The following is a 17,840-nucleotide window of genomic DNA, read 5'->3' as shown; positions in this document are numbered from 1 at the left end:
GCTTTCTACTCCCATTTTTTCCTACTAAAGAAAAAGCAAAGTACCAAATGGAGGCAGGTGATGTATTAAAGGGGGTTGAACAAATGCATAAAGAAAGAGCTCTTCAGAATGCTATAGCTACAAGAAATGATTCTACTGTTAAACAGGGAAGTCTTTATGACTTCATTAGATCTTAGATGCATACTTCCATGTTCCTTTTCACATCAAACATCGAAGGTACCTCAGGTACGAGGTGGCGGGGTGTCACTATCAGTTCAAGGTGTTGCCCTTTGGTCTGCGGTCAGCGCCCACAAAATGTATGGCGCCAGTTGCTGTGTTTCTGAGACAACAGGGCCACCAGGTCTATCCGTATTTAGACGACTGGCTAGTAAAAGGTCCTACTTATCACTCAGCTCAAAGCTCATTAACGGCTTGTCGTCGGCTATTCAAAACCCAAGGTCTAAGGGTCAATGTGGAAAAATCTTCACTGGTACCATCTCAAACTCTGCAGTTTCTGGGAGCAGTGCTGAACACGAGAGGCAAAGGCATACCCATCAGAGGAACACATTAAAAAAATTCTGAAACTCCAAATCTTTCACGGGGATGCTCTCATCTTGCATTCCTCTAATTCCAAACTGTCGCCTGCATATGTGACCACTTCAAGAACAAATCGATCTACAAGGGTAGAGACTTAAGGATCACTCGAGGATCCCGTTTTTATCACTCCACAAATAAGAGAAGCTCTGTCATGGTGGTAAGTAAGAACGAACCTTTCAACAGGACTACTTTCTAGCCTCAATCGTCCAGGTTTCATAATGAAAACGGACGCATCCCTGCAGGGATGGGGAGCGCACTTAGCCTGGAAGTTCAAGGTCATTGGAACTCTCAGGAAGCCTTGATTCACATCAGTCTGCTGGAACTAAAAGCTGTGTATTTAGTCCTACAAGCATTTCTCCCCAGAATCCAAAATTCCCCAGTTCTGCTGCGAACAGACAAAGCTACCACTATGTTTTTACCTGCTCAAGCAGGTAGGACAAAGCCTCAAACATTATCCTCTCAGGCTCAAGACATTTGAAATTTCTTACTACAGGTCTAGCATGTTCCGGGAATTCACAACACATGGGCAGACTCCCTAAGCAGATCCTCAAACTTCTGCAACAAATGGGAGTTGGATCACCATCGAATCCGCCAGATATTCGGTCAATGGGGAACTCCAAGTCTAGACCTTTTTGCAACAAGAGAAAACAAGAAATGTAAAAGGTTTGCGAGCAGATTCCCTCCGAAGGGGTCATGGGGGAATGCTCTTCAACTCCGATGGACGGGGATGTTCGCATATGCTTTCCCACTGTTTCCCCTAATTCAGAATGTTCTACGCAAAATGAAACTAGAACCGTGTCATCTGATCCTTATAGCACTGGCATGGCCGAGACAGTTCTGGGTCACGGAACTCCTCAAGATGTCAATATCCCCTCATATTAATTTCCCGCCTGTACACGATCTGATATCAATGAACGAGGACAAGTAGTGCACCCACAGATAAGCTCTCTGAATTTGTCTGCCTGGAACCTCATGACTGAGAATTTCAGTCTATGAACATTTTGCAAGATTGCAGAGATATCCTCAGTCACTCGAGGGCAATTACCACCAATAAAACGTATGCAGCTAAATAGAAAAGGTTCTGCCAGTGGTGCTTAGATAACTCTTTACACTCTCTACAGTCAACACCCAAGCAAATACTACCATATTCACTACATCTAGTTAGAACAGGATTAGCTCACTCGTCTAATAAAGTGCATCTGGCTGCAATCTCAAGATACCGCAGACAACCCGGTAAGGTTTCTTTTTGGTCTGCTAGAGTAATGAAAGAATATATTAAAGAATTCTTTAGAGTTTTTCCACCACTAAAATGTCCAGCGACTGCCTGGCAACTCAAAACTGTCATGTCACAGCTGATGAAAGCTCCTTTCGAGCATCCCTAAGGCTGACATAAAGTTTGTGTCCTGAAAAATGGCAATATTGCTATCCCTAACTTCGGCCAGGAGAATGACTGAAATACAAGCTTTTTCAATTTCAATTTTCTGAACCCTTCATGCAATTAAAGAGGTATAAGGTGATACTGAGAACAAATCCAACGTTCATCCCGAAGGTCCCAACCTATTGTTTTACCAACATCCTTTCAGGAACCATCATCTCTAGCGGAAACATCTCTTCACGCGCAAGATGTCAGACGCTGTTTAAGATTTTATATTGATAGAACAAAGACATTCCGAAAATCAAATCAGTTACTCATTGCATTTGCTCCTCCCAGGAAGGGGTACGCTTTATCAAGAAACAGTATATATCATATGGATCTCGTCAACAATTGCCTTTTGTCACAAGATGGCAGGAAGACCTCTCACTTCAAGGGTTGTCCTCACTTCAAGGGTTGTCCGCCCATTCGACAAGGAAGGTGGCTACTTCTCCTGCATTGTTCGTGGGGGTGTCGCTCCTGGACATGTGTAGGGCGGCGACATTGTCAAATGTCCACACCTTTACCAGACACTACTGTTCGGATACGGCATGGAAAGGAGATTCGGCGGTGGGACAGGCTGTACTCTATCGACTATTTCGCTAAGGTACTGTTCTTTCAGAATTGTATAAAGTTATATACATAAATATGTTTTATCATCCTATGAGCATGTTATGTATTCATATATATAGTTAATCTTTGATGTTCTGACATTCAAAACAGCCAAATAGATGTCTCGGTTTTTCCAGTAGAAGCAGATGTAAGTTTTTTCCATGGTTCATAAGCGTTAAAGAGGTTCTGCTCTTAAAACGCCTATTATAAAAAGTGTGTACTGCTTGCTATTCTGATTCAAGCATGTGAATCTATGAAAGATTCAATGCTGGAGAAAAAACAAGTTACTTACCTGTACACTGTGGTTGTCCAATATTGAACTCCTTCATAGATTCACATGTGGCCCACCCACCTCCCCATTTTAAGGCAAACCACTCTAACTTTAGGATGGGAAGCTCACTCTACACTTGTGCTCGAAATCTGATGTTGATTGGATCTGCAGGGTATTGTGGTCCTAAGGGCTGGCGTCTCATTGGCTGTCGATTGGACCTTATATAGAGGACGATAGGTAACAAAATGGAGTTCCCTTTACATGGGGCTTACAGTAATTTTTCTTCTAATACTGCTATATTTCTAATTACCGTGAGACGCCAACCATGACGACAGGGAAGATTCAAGCATGTCAATCTATGAAAGATATCCGTACTGGAGAATCACAGTGTACAGGTAAGTAACTTGTTTTATTTATAAAGTGGAGAATCCGCAAAATATAGTATCCACCAGAAATACCATTACAGAAGGTAAGTAACTTTATCTTAACATTGAAAAACAACCATAAAAATTAAATCTTTAAATGCTCAGAGAAACAACATTTGTATAATGCTTGATTTAAGTTCTACACTATTCATATATTTAACATTTTTCCAGATTTAGTATCTTAAAGTTGAATGGGATGGGTGAAATAATTGCTTCTCATTTCAAACTGAAAAATGGCATAAAAGCCTTCTGCTAAACTTTCATTTCTTAATGAAGCAATAGAGTTTGTCGTGTGTTCTCTCCTAAAGTAAGCATTTGTCCACAGAAATTCAGTTTGTGCCGTTAAATAACCGAAAAATACCTGTACCTCGTCTATATGGCATTTCTCTACTTTGTATAGCCTTTTTGCATTTGTTTAAAACTTAAAAATACATTTCTCTTTAGGAGACTCCTCATCATTGCTTATGAACAAGCTCAAGTGTCCCCATTGCAGTTACGTAGCCAAATATAGACGAACACTGAAGAGGCATTTACTCATTCATACTGGCGTCCGATCATTTAGCTGTGAGATCTGTGGGAAGTTATTTACAAGAAGAGAGCATGTGAAAAGGCATTCCTTGGTAAGTAGGTTGTGCACGTTCAAAGTAATACATTTCCAGTATTGAACTGGTTCAGTGATCACGTTTGTTTTGAGTCCTTATGTTCATTGTACAGAATTACCGAAATTGTGTGTCAGACATAAAAGGTTTAGTTATTTTTCTCACTCAAGCCTTAACAGATCTGATCTTTTTCTGTTGTAATCTGCTGACTGGAGAGAAATGCTATTGCACAGGATCACACTGTCAGTAGGACTGAGTTCCATTGTGCCACATTGAAGGCTTGCGAGGAGCTTTACCTGGCAACGTGCATATATCTTTGTACACAACAGTCGAGTTGCTGCATCATTATGATGAATGAATGTTAGCTTTTTCTATTCTTGGATTAGCAATCAGGGTGGTGTTCATGTTGACGATGATGCCACACTTCAAGTAATCCTCAGGATAATCTTGTGTCAAAGTTACATTAGTTTGATAATTTATGATATACCCGATAAATTATCTTGACTATTTTTATGATGCTGTGGTATGCTAGTTCACCCACACTGTAGACTTTCTATGTAAACAATTCATTTTATAATGATGGGTACTGATGAAGTTCAGGGCTGAAAGGTGGACCAGAGACTCCCCATTCTCCTGAATCTGACGCTGGAGCCGAAAGGCGTATTTAGCAATTAAGGACCATTATTGCTACTGTAGCAGAGCTACCTACCCCCAGGACTGACCGTGCACCTGTTGGGGAGATGGAGGACTTCACTTGACTGTGCTTGTCCTGTGTTACAGATAGACATGTGACCCCTGGCCCTCCTCCCAGTTGGAACATTATGAAATGCTGGCCTCTTTTCTTGCCACACGACACTTAGTTCCTGGATTGGCAGTGTTTTGCTTCCAGCTGTGACCTAAATAAAGTTAGAATTGTGGCCACAGAGGGGTATGTCATAAGTCCTGTGCAGGCCCATTGTTGTTTTCCCTAAATTAGCATGAGCACGTTGCAGACTGCCGTCCGCTTTGCGCTCGTTACTATACAAACAGAGTGTGCTTTGTGCCACACAGTACTTTCACACAGGACCTGCTGCGGTTTTCGCGTTCTGTCCTTTCCTGGGATTTAGTCTGAACACGGTACACATGGTCAAACAACAATGCCCCTTGTTATTCTGTTCTGGTCCGTCCCTAGCACCTAAACAAGACCCGCGGATGCAGCTGTTGTTTGGGAACACATACTATTGTCATATAGGTGTGCACAGGCAGACAACAACTCACTTGAAGAGGTATCTCTCCAGGTAAGAGGTTGTGACTTGCACCTGAGATGTAGAACCTTCATCTGTGCATGCTAAGTTACAGGGTCAGCTGCTAACACCAGGATATATCCAAATATATAATCTCTGTGCTTCTGTAGATGGGGAAGGGGGATAGGCTACCCTGTCTGATATGACGGCTCCTTGTATGATCTATGAATTATTATTTTTTTAATGTATTTATTAAGGAGTTTTATATAGCGCTAGCCTGCCCCGAGGGTATCGGAGCGCTTCACAACAGTTTTTGAGCAAGATTTATACAATAAGCAGTATTCTACATGTAAGTTCTGCAGTCCAAGTGTGCTGAGCAGCATTGAGGTAGTACGTGAGTCCTGTGATAACCTCATAGAGTGCACGTTGTCTTGGAGTTGAACCAGTTAAGGGGAGGGGCATTTGGGGGTCGAATAGCAGGGAGGAGGTAAGTCTTAGAGCTACAATGTCAGGAAGAGATGACGAGCAGGGGATAGCTTTTTGATGGCGGCTATCCATTTGGGATGGAGGGTTTGAGGAAAAGGACTTTAAGTAGTTTTTTTAATTTTGTGAAGGACGGGATAGTCCTGATACCGAATGGGATGGCGTTCCAGATTTTGAGTGCGTTTCCGGCGAAGGACCGTGCAGTAGTTTTTTGTGTGCGTGTATTCATGGGGATGAGTAGGAGGGTACTGGAGCTCCTGAGGTTCCTTGTCTGACCAGCCCTCTTGAGTTTGGCAGCCAAATACTCCGGTTTTCCTGTGTGTAGGGCTTTGTGTGTGAGGCAGGCAGTTCTGTAACAGGCACGCATTTCCATTGGGAGACATTTTAGTTCTCTGAGTGCCGGTAAGATGTGATCGTATTTCCTGATTCCAGTGACCATTCTAGCTGCTGCGTTGAGAGTAGTTTTGAGGGGTGCTAGGTGAGATTTTGTTGTACCAGTGAGGGTGGCATTCCCATAGTCGAGTCTGGATAGCACCAGTGATTGGGTGGCTTGTTTGAGGTCGTTGGTTGGGATGAATGTTTTTATTTTGTTAAGTAACTTCAGGTTGACGAAGGCACTCTTTGCGAGTTCTTGATGTGATTGGCCAGGTCGGGTTTTGAGTCTAGGGTAATTCCGAACGATTTAACGGAGTGGGTAAGAGTGAGATTGCCATTAAGAGCATCCAAAGCTTTTAGCCATTCTGAAATGAGGGTTCTCCTCTTTGTTGAAGATGAGGAGTATTTCGGTTTTGTCTTGGTTGAGTTTTAAGTGGTTATGCGACAGCCAATGTTGGATTTCTTTTAGAGTGACAGTTAGTTTGTGAAAGTCATCAATGGAGGAGGTTTCAAGATAGATTTGGGTGTAATGTAATGTAATGATGTAATGATGTCATGTAAAGCGCATGAATCACCCCACATGGGGTATCTCCGCGCTGTAGACCGCTGGGGAACCCGTCCTGGCTTTCCCTGTGAGATGGTCCCTACTGGGTATCTCCAAGGTGAAACCAGGCATCCCCGGCGTATGTGGGGGGCCGTTGCGGAGATGAGGCAAGCTAATGCTCAGAGTTGCCGAGTGTGATCCCTGGTTAGAGTAGGCACCGAGGCGAGAATTGTCGAGTCTGCTGACCCTGGTCCACGACCCTGCCACGTCGGGAATTGAACCCTGGTCCCGGGCCGTCCTCTGCTTCCGGGTCTGCCGCCTCTAATCAGTGAGCCACACCACTCCACGTCATCTGAATAGAGGTGGAAAGGAATGTTAGCATTTTTGAGTAGGGTGGTGAGGGGTTTCATGTTTATGTTGAACAGTTGAGGTGAGAGCACTGACCCTTGGGGGACGCACTTGTTGACAGGGTGTAGGTCGGAGGAGAACCAGCGTAGGACCACCATTTACTATGCTGACCAGATTTATGATGGGCATCTTCTTACTAATTGTGGCAGGTATACTACGTACTAGAGTACAATAGTTGAAAACTTTAGACTTTCTTCACGTCTCTCTCAGATCTTATTGTGGACTTGTACGAGTGGGAGAACAATGTCCTGTTATCCCGATTCCTGATAGTGTTGGGAAGTGTTGTCTTCTGGGGTGTCTAATCACTTGTTCCTCTGTGAGTGAATCGGAGGGCAGGTGAGACACTATAGCTAGTCGGTTCCGAACTCATAGGCACTAAGGTAGTAGGATGACTCAATCCCTGCCTACTATGGTTCTATGATCCCAAGCATAAAATGAGCTAAGTTTTACTTATTGTTACAACACCAAGATTGGTGGAGGTACTGTTGTTTCAGACATAACACGTGTGCCTGACCTCCGGCCTGAGGCATGAAGCTTGACATGAAACTTACTCTACCCCCAAATAGACAGGGAGTGAAATTCATCCTGATGGTGCAGTGGAAACATTAGAATTGTGGAAGATTTGAAATCTCAAAGCCTCTCTTCTCCTGGAAAAATGTGCCCTGTACCAGTAGAGAGCGAGGTGGTCTGTCCACCTTTAAGATGACTGTAGATCTTCGCCATCTACACAGGATGCCTCATGGATAGTGGAGCTCAGTACCATACTTGGTGCCTTGAGGTTTTATGTTCACCTTTAGACACCTCTTAGTGAAGTTTTTGTCTTGTTTAACTTGAGAATGCCCTTGCACTCTATACATGCCTGAGTGTGTGGATGAACCATTATTATCACAGTGTGCAGGCATGCACTGTATAATTAGGCATTAGATGCTACAAAACGCTTGTAACTTTACACACGACTTAATGCCCAAGCGTTGCTGCATAAGGTATCAATTGTGAAACAAATAGACCCCAAAAAGCTCACAAATTGCAGGCCATGCCTGTAAGAAGGACGATGGATATGCAAGAAACTGGTTCCAAGGTAGACCAATGGAAAGTAAAAACAGAATTTGAGAAGGGGAAGGGTTTGTATCTCCGTATAAAATGTTTGAGAGCATAGTACTGGGTGCCCAATGTTTGAATTAAACTTCTAAAAAAAAACAGTCTGGTCTCACTAAGAAGCCTGCTACAACACCGTGAGCATAGCAGAGAGCCAGCATATAAAAATGAAACAAGGCACAGTTCACTATTATATTAAATACTTAGAAACAAATGCACACTAAAAAGATGTTCAAGATGAGGTTACAGTTTAGGAAACTAAAAATAATTGTATCTTTAAGTAACCCATTTCCAAGTGTTACATTATCCAAAACATAAGTATGTAAAGCACTTTCGATTTGACTGCTTCAGACTAAACTCCACTTGAGTTTTCAGTAAGTTGCTCACTCCAGCAACAGCCTATATCTGTAAATATGGAATTCGCATCAAACTTTCCCTTGATGATTGTGAATCAGTCTTTTGGCATTGTTTGATAACGATACCTTTTCTCTCAGGTAGGTGTCTTTTTTACATTTTTTCGTCGACTTACCTTGGATACTCAGTCACCCCATTGGCTGTTTAATAAATGCCCTTTTGTTTGGGGAAATATGATATATGTGTCACATGCCTTCTGGAGTCTCACTTCTTAAAGAAGTGTAAAATTTGTCTTGAGATGCTGTAGAGGCAGCCCAGGGAAAGAACGGGAGTGTGTCTTAGTGCAAAGAAGGGGATAGTAGATTGAGTGATTTCATGGGCTCCCAGACCCGTTGGGTTAAGGGAGCCAGCACCCTCGTCTGCTCTTGATTTTACCAGGTCCACTGCTACTGGTTTATCTTCAGGCTCCCAGACAGTTCTTGAAATAGCTAGTTTTCTCATTCTGAGAAAATGTGGATGCGAAGAGTTTTAAGGGTACAATATAGAGCCCCCGAAGGATTCACACCCCAAAGCAGTAACCGATTATTTATGTCTGTGGTGAGTGTCACACCGAAAATGAAATTAAAGCTAGAGACCCCATACGATGCAGAGAATGTGGCTACAGAATAATGTACAAGAAACAAACAAAGAGATTGATCGTTCTTGATGCACAATGATGCACCAGCATTACTTTGAAATCTGTTTTCCCCTCTCATTGTTAGATTATGCATTCCGAGTAGGCATTGGAAACCTCAACATTGAGGTTGTCGGAGGCTACCCACTCAATTGCAAGATACTGTTTGACGTCAACAGCTTTGGGTTTCTGGGAATCTGATTTAGACACCCCTGTCCCATACCCAAATTTCTCATTCACATACAGAAAGGAGGACCAAGATGATACCTTCTTCTGGCTGAGAATGCTCAATTCAGTATAAAAGGCATATAAAAAATGCACATTCCAGAAGATGAGTTTCTCCAGAAGAAGAAAGTCAGGAACTTCCTGCGGGCACCATTGCTGCTCATCTGCTTCTCAAACAGTGTCAGCCTTTAAGCACTTATGACACCATTGACGAACCCCCGGTTGCCCCACCCCTACCCAGATGTGAGCTCTTAATTGGCTATTACACCAGAGTCTTCACCCTTTCATATCTGCCCAGTGGATGATGTAGCCACTATCTATGAAGCAATAAGTTAAGCAGCAAAAAATATCTTTGTTGAGGCTGTTGTTCTGATCTTTAATTTTTGAGAGACTGCCATGTCACAGTGGCGGGTCTATTATGCATTGTCCTTGAGCCTACAATGCAAACCGTTCTCATACCATTCAGAGTCTACCCAGTGAAAAGAGGATATGCAAAAGTGTAAAACTTAACAATTAGACCCTTGTTTACTCAAAGATTCTCCAGTGCAAGATTTCTTAGTAGCCCTGATTGCAAAGAATGGGTGTGAAGGTTTGTTGAAGATTTTTTTGTCCCTCAGAAAAATTGCTGATAGATTGATTCTATAGTAAAGAAAGTCTACCAACTGTAGCAACTTTAGCAGGGCCGTCCAGTCCCTCCACTGCCATCGTGGAAAAATATAAGTATTTTGTTTGGTATTCCATGGAAAATGTACTTCTCGAAAGAAGAGAGTGCATGTTAAATTGATGAAAGAAGGAACGCTCACTTTTTTCACTTTATGACAGCAAAAGCTTTGGCTTTTGTAGTGCATAGTGTGTATTGCCATGGATTTTTTTTGTTGGTTTCTCTAGGCTTAGATTGACACTCAGACACAGCAAAATATTATTACTTTTCCTTTCAATTACTTCTCGCTTTTTGGGCCACATGTAGATGGTGAAACTCAGTGCATAAAATGCATGACTGATGAATTGCAATATTAAATAAGATGGTTCTTGGAGAGGAAGGAGTTTACAAAATTCAGGTTTAATGACTATTGAGGAGGTCAACTAAGGTCCCATGTCTCTTAGTAGACAAGATAGCAGCAAATTCCATGCCGTCTAAAGCAACAACAGTAACATCAGTGGCTGACAACATGAGATTCCAACATGCTTTTGTAGTGAAAAAGGGCTCCAGTCTGTAGTATTGCCGTATATTACATCTGAATTTTCCACAAAAAGGTCAAGAGAAAAAAAACAATCAGATTGCTTGTCCCTCTTCAGATCTTCCAGTAAACTCTGTAGATCTATAAGATACCTACTTCCCTCTAAGACATAAATGGAGAACATTTCTGAGATTCTGATTAAGGAGCTCCCACTAGTAGTATAAATTTCTCCCGTTCAGGCTACGCCAGAGATTTCAAGCATGGCGGTGTTAGCAGTAATTCTCCGGTGGAAAGACACAGTCCTTTAGCTATGTCTAGATGATTGACCTTGCTCACTGTGTCACTGGATTCAAGCTAGCCTGGCTGATGAGGGGTGTTACCCTGAAACCAGTCTCAGGATGCTTGTTTCCGGCTCAGGGAAGACCTGGCATGGCAGTCCAGGCTGGACTGTTCCCATGAGGCACAGGGTCAAGATTGATTTGCAAATAGCTGGATCTGGAACTGAGGGGGCAAAGTGAGCTAAAGAAGTGATGGGTTCAACCCAGATCAGTGACTGGGGGTGAGTGTCTGGAAAGTTTCACCGCTCCATCGATCATCTCCTTGTGTTTGCTTTAGATGATTGGCCTCTCCAGGTCAAACCTTGCAAAAGGAGCTGCAACCACATCTAAACCTACTAGGTTTTTGGTCCTAAACCAACTCATCTAAATAATGTCTTCATTTTGTTCAACATGTCCAATAGTTTGTGGACAACACTGAACAGATTTGCAAACGTCTGTCACCCATATTGCCAAAATGTCAACAGTGGGTGTGGTTGGGGGGTGGGGGGGTGTGCAGCTTGCCTGACTTCAAGATGGCCGCAAAATAATGGTGGAGAGGGTGCACCACTCGTTAGCTCCTAGACCTGTACCTGGGGCTCCTTCGCGCCCAATCATAGCTAGGCTTTTGAATTACAGGGAACGAGACAGTGCGCTGCGGAGGGGGCCCATGAGCTGCAGCAACTCCAATACGAAGGTATGACTGTTTCATTATACCCTGACATTACCCAGCAAGTGCAAGATGCTCAGCGTTTATTTGCACTAGTTAAGAGGAAGCTCCGCGACCTGCAGCTTGATTACAACATGATATACCCTGCCAAGCTGAGAGTTCATGCAGCAGGGAATACTCATGATTTTACTTACCCGGGCAGGCCCTGCAGTTCCTTAATCGCAGAGGCGGTGTGAAATCAAAGATAGGCCCTACTTGCTCGCCAGTGGGTGGAGCGGCAGGCTGTGTGACACAAGAGGAATGAAGTCTTCTGAACAGGTCACTGGGGAGAGCTGGAGGGAGCCTGCTACTGGGACAATATAGTTCAGGTTCTGTCTCTCTCCTGTAATGCCGGGGCTGCTGGGATGCTTGATGGCATGTAGGCGATTGCATAAATTGATGCAACCTTTGTTAATGTGTACTACCTAACTAGCTTTTCCCTCCCCAGGCTTGCCATGAACAGCTCCTAGTAATTAGCTGAAGATTGAATACGGCATTGGCGGCAACCTTTGTTAATGTGTACTACCTAACTAGCTTTTCCCTCCCCAGGCTTGCCATGAACAGCTCCTAGTAATTAGCTGAAGATTGAATACGGCATTGGCGTGACAGATCATTATAGGTGTGGGTCTCAGGAGACCTATGTAGCAGGTGGCTTTATACCCCATGGTAGTTACCTTGATGCTGACGCTGCCCATAGCGCCGGGACGGGGCGAACCTGGAAACAGGCGACATCTGCCCTGTAGTATGTACCACAAGTGGTGTGCCTAGAGTGTTGGTTGTTTTCTTTATTTAGAGACAGTTTCTCTTTCGCTCTTAGAGCATATTATGTGGGGGAAGGAGGGTCCTATCGTCTTTGCACAGTTGGGGTTGGCATAGCGTGGGTGGGGGAATGGGAGTATTTGAGTTTCAAGACGGATATATACATTTGTGATTCCTCTGGATCGATAGTTGGGCTCATGGTAATGTATATGTACAAAATATCAGGTATGATCCATGTACATTATGGCTGTCCCTATGTCAGACTTAGTAGGGGTCAAGAAGGTGTGCTTCGTAACATAGAATGTCAGAGGGTTAAACGAACACAGGAAGGTTCAGAAAGTAGTAGCTCACCTGTGTAGACATTGCATTCCTTTAGGGGATGCACCTGCTGCCCAATAGTGGCCGGCTCAGGGTACGATTTGCACTGCAGGCTTTACCACCCATGCTAAAGGTGTATTAATTTGGGTTAACCCAAAGTCTGGGATCACACTGCTTGAAATTGAGGCGGATACTAATGGGGGGTATATTTTTTGCAAAATGCCAAAAGGATAATGTTCGAGGCATGTGGGCTGCTGAATTTATATCTATGCATAGATCGCCGCCTAGTGTTGGGTCCGGATGATTGCACATTGTTGTCCTGGAAGAGTCTTCGAAGTATCACGAGATAGGTGGCTCCTCCCTTGGACTACAGTGCGCATGGGCATCCTCTCCATCTTCAGATTGTTTTTTTCCGCCATTGGGTTCGGATGTACCTTCTCGACTCAAGTTCGGAATATACTTTAAAGACTTTTCGCGAGGCCAAAAGGCCTTCGGGGCGTCGGTATTGTCTCTCGTTCGGTGCCCAGTACTTCATCCAGTTCTTCAAACAGGACGTCGGAGGCCGTATTGCCTTTCGACAGCTAGGCCCCAACGAACGTCGACGATGGAACGGAGCCCGTTCAAGAGATGCCCCGTCTGCAACTCCAAATACCCTCATATCGATGTGCACCCGGTGAGCAACAAGTGCCTATCCCCGGACCACGACGAGGCCAGCTGCATGGCCTGTTCCAAGTTCCGGTCGAAGAAAACACTCTGGCTTCGACGCGCCGCGAGGCAGTCGGCCCAGCAAACAGTGCCAGAACCAGAAGATATCTTCGAGGCAGACGTCATCGAGAGCGCCGATCAAGAGGATCCGGACCGGCAGTCGGACCCTGCATCGGAGCACGACTCACAATATAGTGTGGACGAAGACCAAGACTACGTCCATGAAGAAGACATCGTCGAGGTAGGAGACGACGCAGACGCCATCGGAGCCGTCATCGACGACTCAAGCGATGAGCAATGCCCATCCGCAGTCGCGGGGCAGGATACTGACACTATACTCTCTACGGCTCAGGTCGAGGCATCGCCGGAAGGCCTTAGTCAAGATCTTTACCCGCATTCTGTAGCCCCGCGTCCAGGCCCGGCTAAGAATACTTCTACAGAGCCATCGGTCAATCAGCCTCTTTCAGCGGCCAAATTGAAACCGACAGGAACTGTATCGAAACCGAAACTGCGTACGTCAGTCCTCGGATCGACGGCTTTGGATTCGTCGGCTCCGACAGAATCTAAAAGTGTCATTAACCCTTCGGGGTCCCAAGGGGACGTCGATCCGAAACACGGTACGCCAAAGCCTGTCTCTGCCGTCAAGCACGTTGCGCTGACGCTGTCGACGTCCACGCCCAAAGCTGACGACACTGGCAAAGGACTCAAGGCTAGGAAGACTGTTGATCCAAAACTTCCAGCCTCGGCGCCGATATCCAGCAAGGCCTTCGAGTCGAAAACTGCACCCGACCCGAAAGAGCCCATCACATCGAAGCAAAAAAGCGTCCCGGTTGCGCACCGAAAGATAGAATCGACGCAAAGCCGCAAGCAGCCCAGTGATCCTAAAAAGTTGATCGGATCGAAGACGGCGACACCCTCAAAACCGGTCGGCTCGTCTCAACTGCTTTCACAACCTATTAAATATGGCCTGCCCCCAACCGCTCGACCAAAAACCGTCGAGCCACATAAGGGCACCGACACTACCAAGAAAGTGTCCGCAGTTTCAAGGCGTCAGTCCACTGAAGAGGAGGTTATGTTCCAACCACCCTCCTATGACAATCGGTCGAAACTGTTCATCGACTCTGATACAGGTAGACTCACCATTTATAAACAGAAAATAGCTCCTGAAACTCCTTTGGAGTCATACAAAATCCCTCTGAAATGAAAAAGAGACTCAGCAACCTCACCTGTTCTTTCTGAGCCTGTGGAGTCCTATGAACAGGACTATTCCCATTCACCCACACGCACCTATGAAGATATAGGGGAGGGATACAATGAAGATGAGTTCAATTATCCTGCTGACACAGATCAGGATGAACAACAAACCTGGACTGACCCTGTTGACCCTGGTGAGCCACAGACCACGCCTGACACTCAGTCCTATACCATCAAAACCTCGCCTACTGAAGATACTGCTGCGTTTAACTCTTTGATTGAAAGGGCAGCCAAAAACCATGATGTGGATATGCATGCTGACCCAGTAGAAGAGGACTTTTTGTTTGATACTTTCTTGACTTCAGAAAGATCAGTAAAAACATTGCCTATGCTGAAGGGTGTCCTTAAACACGCTACTGACATCTTCAAAGAGACCACAAGGGCACGGGTTGTAAACCCAAGGATTGAAAAGAAGTACCGGCCTGCACCTGTGGACCCTACGTACATCAAAGGCCAGCTCCCGTTGGACTCCCTCGTAGTGGCTAATGCTTGTAAAAGGGCAGACTCTCAAACCAGTGGTGATGCTCCCCCTCCGGACAAAGAATCCAAGATCTTTGAAGCATCTGGCAAGCGAGTAGCGGCTCAAGCAGCAAATATTTGGAGGATCTCCAACACTCAGGCCCTATCAGCCAGATATGATAGGGCACACTACGACATGTTAGAGCAGCTACTGCAACACCTGCCTGAGGCTTATAAAGGGGGAGCAGAAATGCTGATCCAGGAGGGGAAATTAATTTCCAATGCGTCCATCAAGTGTGCGCTAGATGCAGCAGACACTGCAGCTAGCGCCATAAACACAAGTGTGATGCTTAGAAGGCATGCCTGGCTACGCATCTCTGGTTTTAAGCCGGAGATACAAACTACTTTACTCAACCAGCCAGTTAACCCTGATTTTCTCTTTGGCCCTGATGTAGACACAACCCTTGAGAAAATTAAAAAGGACACTGAGACAGCAAAATCTATGGGGGCTCTGCAGTCTCAACAGTTCAGGGGCAGTTCCTTTCGTCGCTCCGGTAACAGGGGAGCCTCCAGAGGTCAAGCGTCACAGCAAGCCCAATACAACAGAGGGGGCTTGCAGAACACCTATAACAAGAACAATAGGGGTGGCTGTCGTGGGAACAGTACCAAAGGCAGAGGACGCGGAAATAATAATGCCAGATCCTCCGCCACCAATAAACAGTGACGTCTTGTCACTGCCCCCGACCATATAACACCAGTCGGGGGAAGACTCCAGCAGTTCCTGCCAGTCTGGGAAGGCATAACCACAGACAGGTGGGTGAGAGACATTATACAACACGGCTATTGTCTAGAACTAACCTCCACTCCACCCAACATACCCCCAAGGCACCGTCCTATGTCCGCAGAGCACATGCACTTATTGCAGCAAGAAGTACTCTGCATGCTGCAAAAAGGGGCCATAGAACTCGTGCCTTTAAATCAGCGAGGTACAGGAGTGTACTCACTGTACTTCTTAATCCCAAAAAAGGACGGGTCTCTCAGGCCCATTCTAGACCTCAGACCCCTGAACCAGTACATCTTGTCAGAACACTTTCACATGCTGACTTTACAGCAAGTTCTACTATTGCTCAGTCAGGGAGACTTCCTAGCAACCCTAGACCTGAAAGACGCATATTTCCCCTTTCCCGTTCACCCAGGACACAGGAAATATCTCAGGTTCACCATAAACAACTAGCATTACCAGTTCAAGGTCCTGTCTTTCGGGGTCACTACTGCCCCCAGGGTGTTCACCAAGTGCTTAGCAACAGTGGCGGCGCACCTTCGGAGACAACACATCCACGTCTATCCTTATCTGGACGACTGGCTTGTTCAAGCAAAGTCAGCCCAGCAATGTGCCAGCCACATGTCCCGCACAATTCACCTCCTACACAGTCTAGGATTTTCACTGAATTACCCAAAATCACACCTTCAACCCGCACATGTGCAACAGTACCTGGGTGCGACAATCAACACTCTGAGAGCGACAGCGCTCCCAACCGCAGCCAAAGCCAACAGCATGCAATTGCTCATTCATAAATTCAGGCCCCAACACTCGCTCCCAGCGCAGGTATTCATGCAGCTGATAGGTATGATGGCCTCCTGCATCTTTATAGTCCCTCACGCAAGGCTACACATGCGTCCGCTTCAGGAGTGCTTGGCACGACGGTGGAACCAGGCTCAAGGACATCTAAAAGACCTAGTGTTGGTGACCGATCGTGCATACAACTCTCTGCATTGGTGGAACACACAAAACCTTTGCAAGGGACGACCGTTCCAGGAGCCTGTACCACAGATAGTGCTGACAACGGACGCATCTCTCCAGGTTTGGGGAGCGCATGTCCTCCACTATACAGTGCAGGGACTATGGACAGCGCAGCAGCAAAAGATGCATATCAACCTGTTGGAGCTCATGGCGATTTTCATGGCAATGAAGGCCTTCAGGCTGCATCTGTGCAACAAGGTCGTGCTGATCCGGACGGACAACATGACAACATGACTGCCATGTATTACATCCAGAAGCAGGGAGGCACGCACTCTCCACTTGTCTCATCTAGCCCAGAGCATGTGGAAGTGGGCCATTCAAAGGAACATGTTCCTCATGGCGGAACATCTCCCAGGCAAAGACAACCAGATGGCGGACCTGCTCAGCAGGCACAGCCACCAGATGCACGAGTGGGAGATACACCCCTCAGTGCTCCAACCATATTTCCAGCAGTGGGGTCATCCAGAGATAGACCTATTCGCCACAAAGGAAAACGCAAAATGCCAAACCTTCGCCGCCAGGTTCCCACACCCGCAGTCTCAGGGCAATGCGATATGGATGAACTGGTCAGGCAGATTTGCGTACGCTTTTCCTCCAGCACCGCTCATACCGCTGGTGGCACTCAAACTGCGGCAGCACTCCATGACGCTCATCCTAGTTGCTCCAACGTGGGCACGGCAAGCGTGGTACACCACGTTCCTACAACTTTCAGTGGTGCCTCACCAACGGCTGCAACTCAAGCCCAGTCTCCTCACTCAGAACCGTGGAGACATTCAGCACCCAGATCCGCAACAATTGAACCTTGCAATATGGCTCCTGAGGTCATAGAGTTTGGCTACCTCAACCTGAACCCTGACTGTATGGACATCATCAAGGAGGCAAGAAGACCTACAACCAGGGCATGCTACGCGGCCAAATGGAAGCGATTTGTCATTTACTGTTCTACTAATTATATAAATCCGCTAGATGCATCCACGCAAAACATTATATGTTATTTGTTGCACCTATACAGATGCAATCTGGCATATAGTTCCATTAGGATACATTTGGCCGCAATGGCAGCTTATCT

The 17,840-nt window shown here is 45.6% G+C and overlaps 1 protein-coding gene across 1 annotated transcript in view; it reads left to right on the top strand.

The window, feature by feature from the left end:
- The window catches only part of ZBTB10 (zinc finger and BTB domain containing 10), a 395,712-nt gene that overhangs the window by 352,391 nt on the left and 25,481 nt on the right, over positions 1–17,840 (top strand). Inside the window, exon 5 of the mRNA XM_078687110.1 lies at positions 3,740–3,915. Coding sequence (XP_078543236.1) covers positions 3,740–3,915 — 176 coding nt within the window. The remainder of the gene's footprint in view (positions 1–3,739; positions 3,916–17,840) is intronic.

The sequence above is a fragment of the Lissotriton helveticus genome, chromosome 4_1 (genome assembly GCF_964261635.1).
Source record: "Lissotriton helveticus chromosome 4_1, aLisHel1.1, whole genome shotgun sequence".
NCBI classification, from domain to species: domain Eukaryota; kingdom Metazoa; phylum Chordata; class Amphibia; order Caudata; family Salamandridae; genus Lissotriton; species Lissotriton helveticus.
This window is presented reverse-complemented; position numbering and strand designations above follow the sequence as displayed.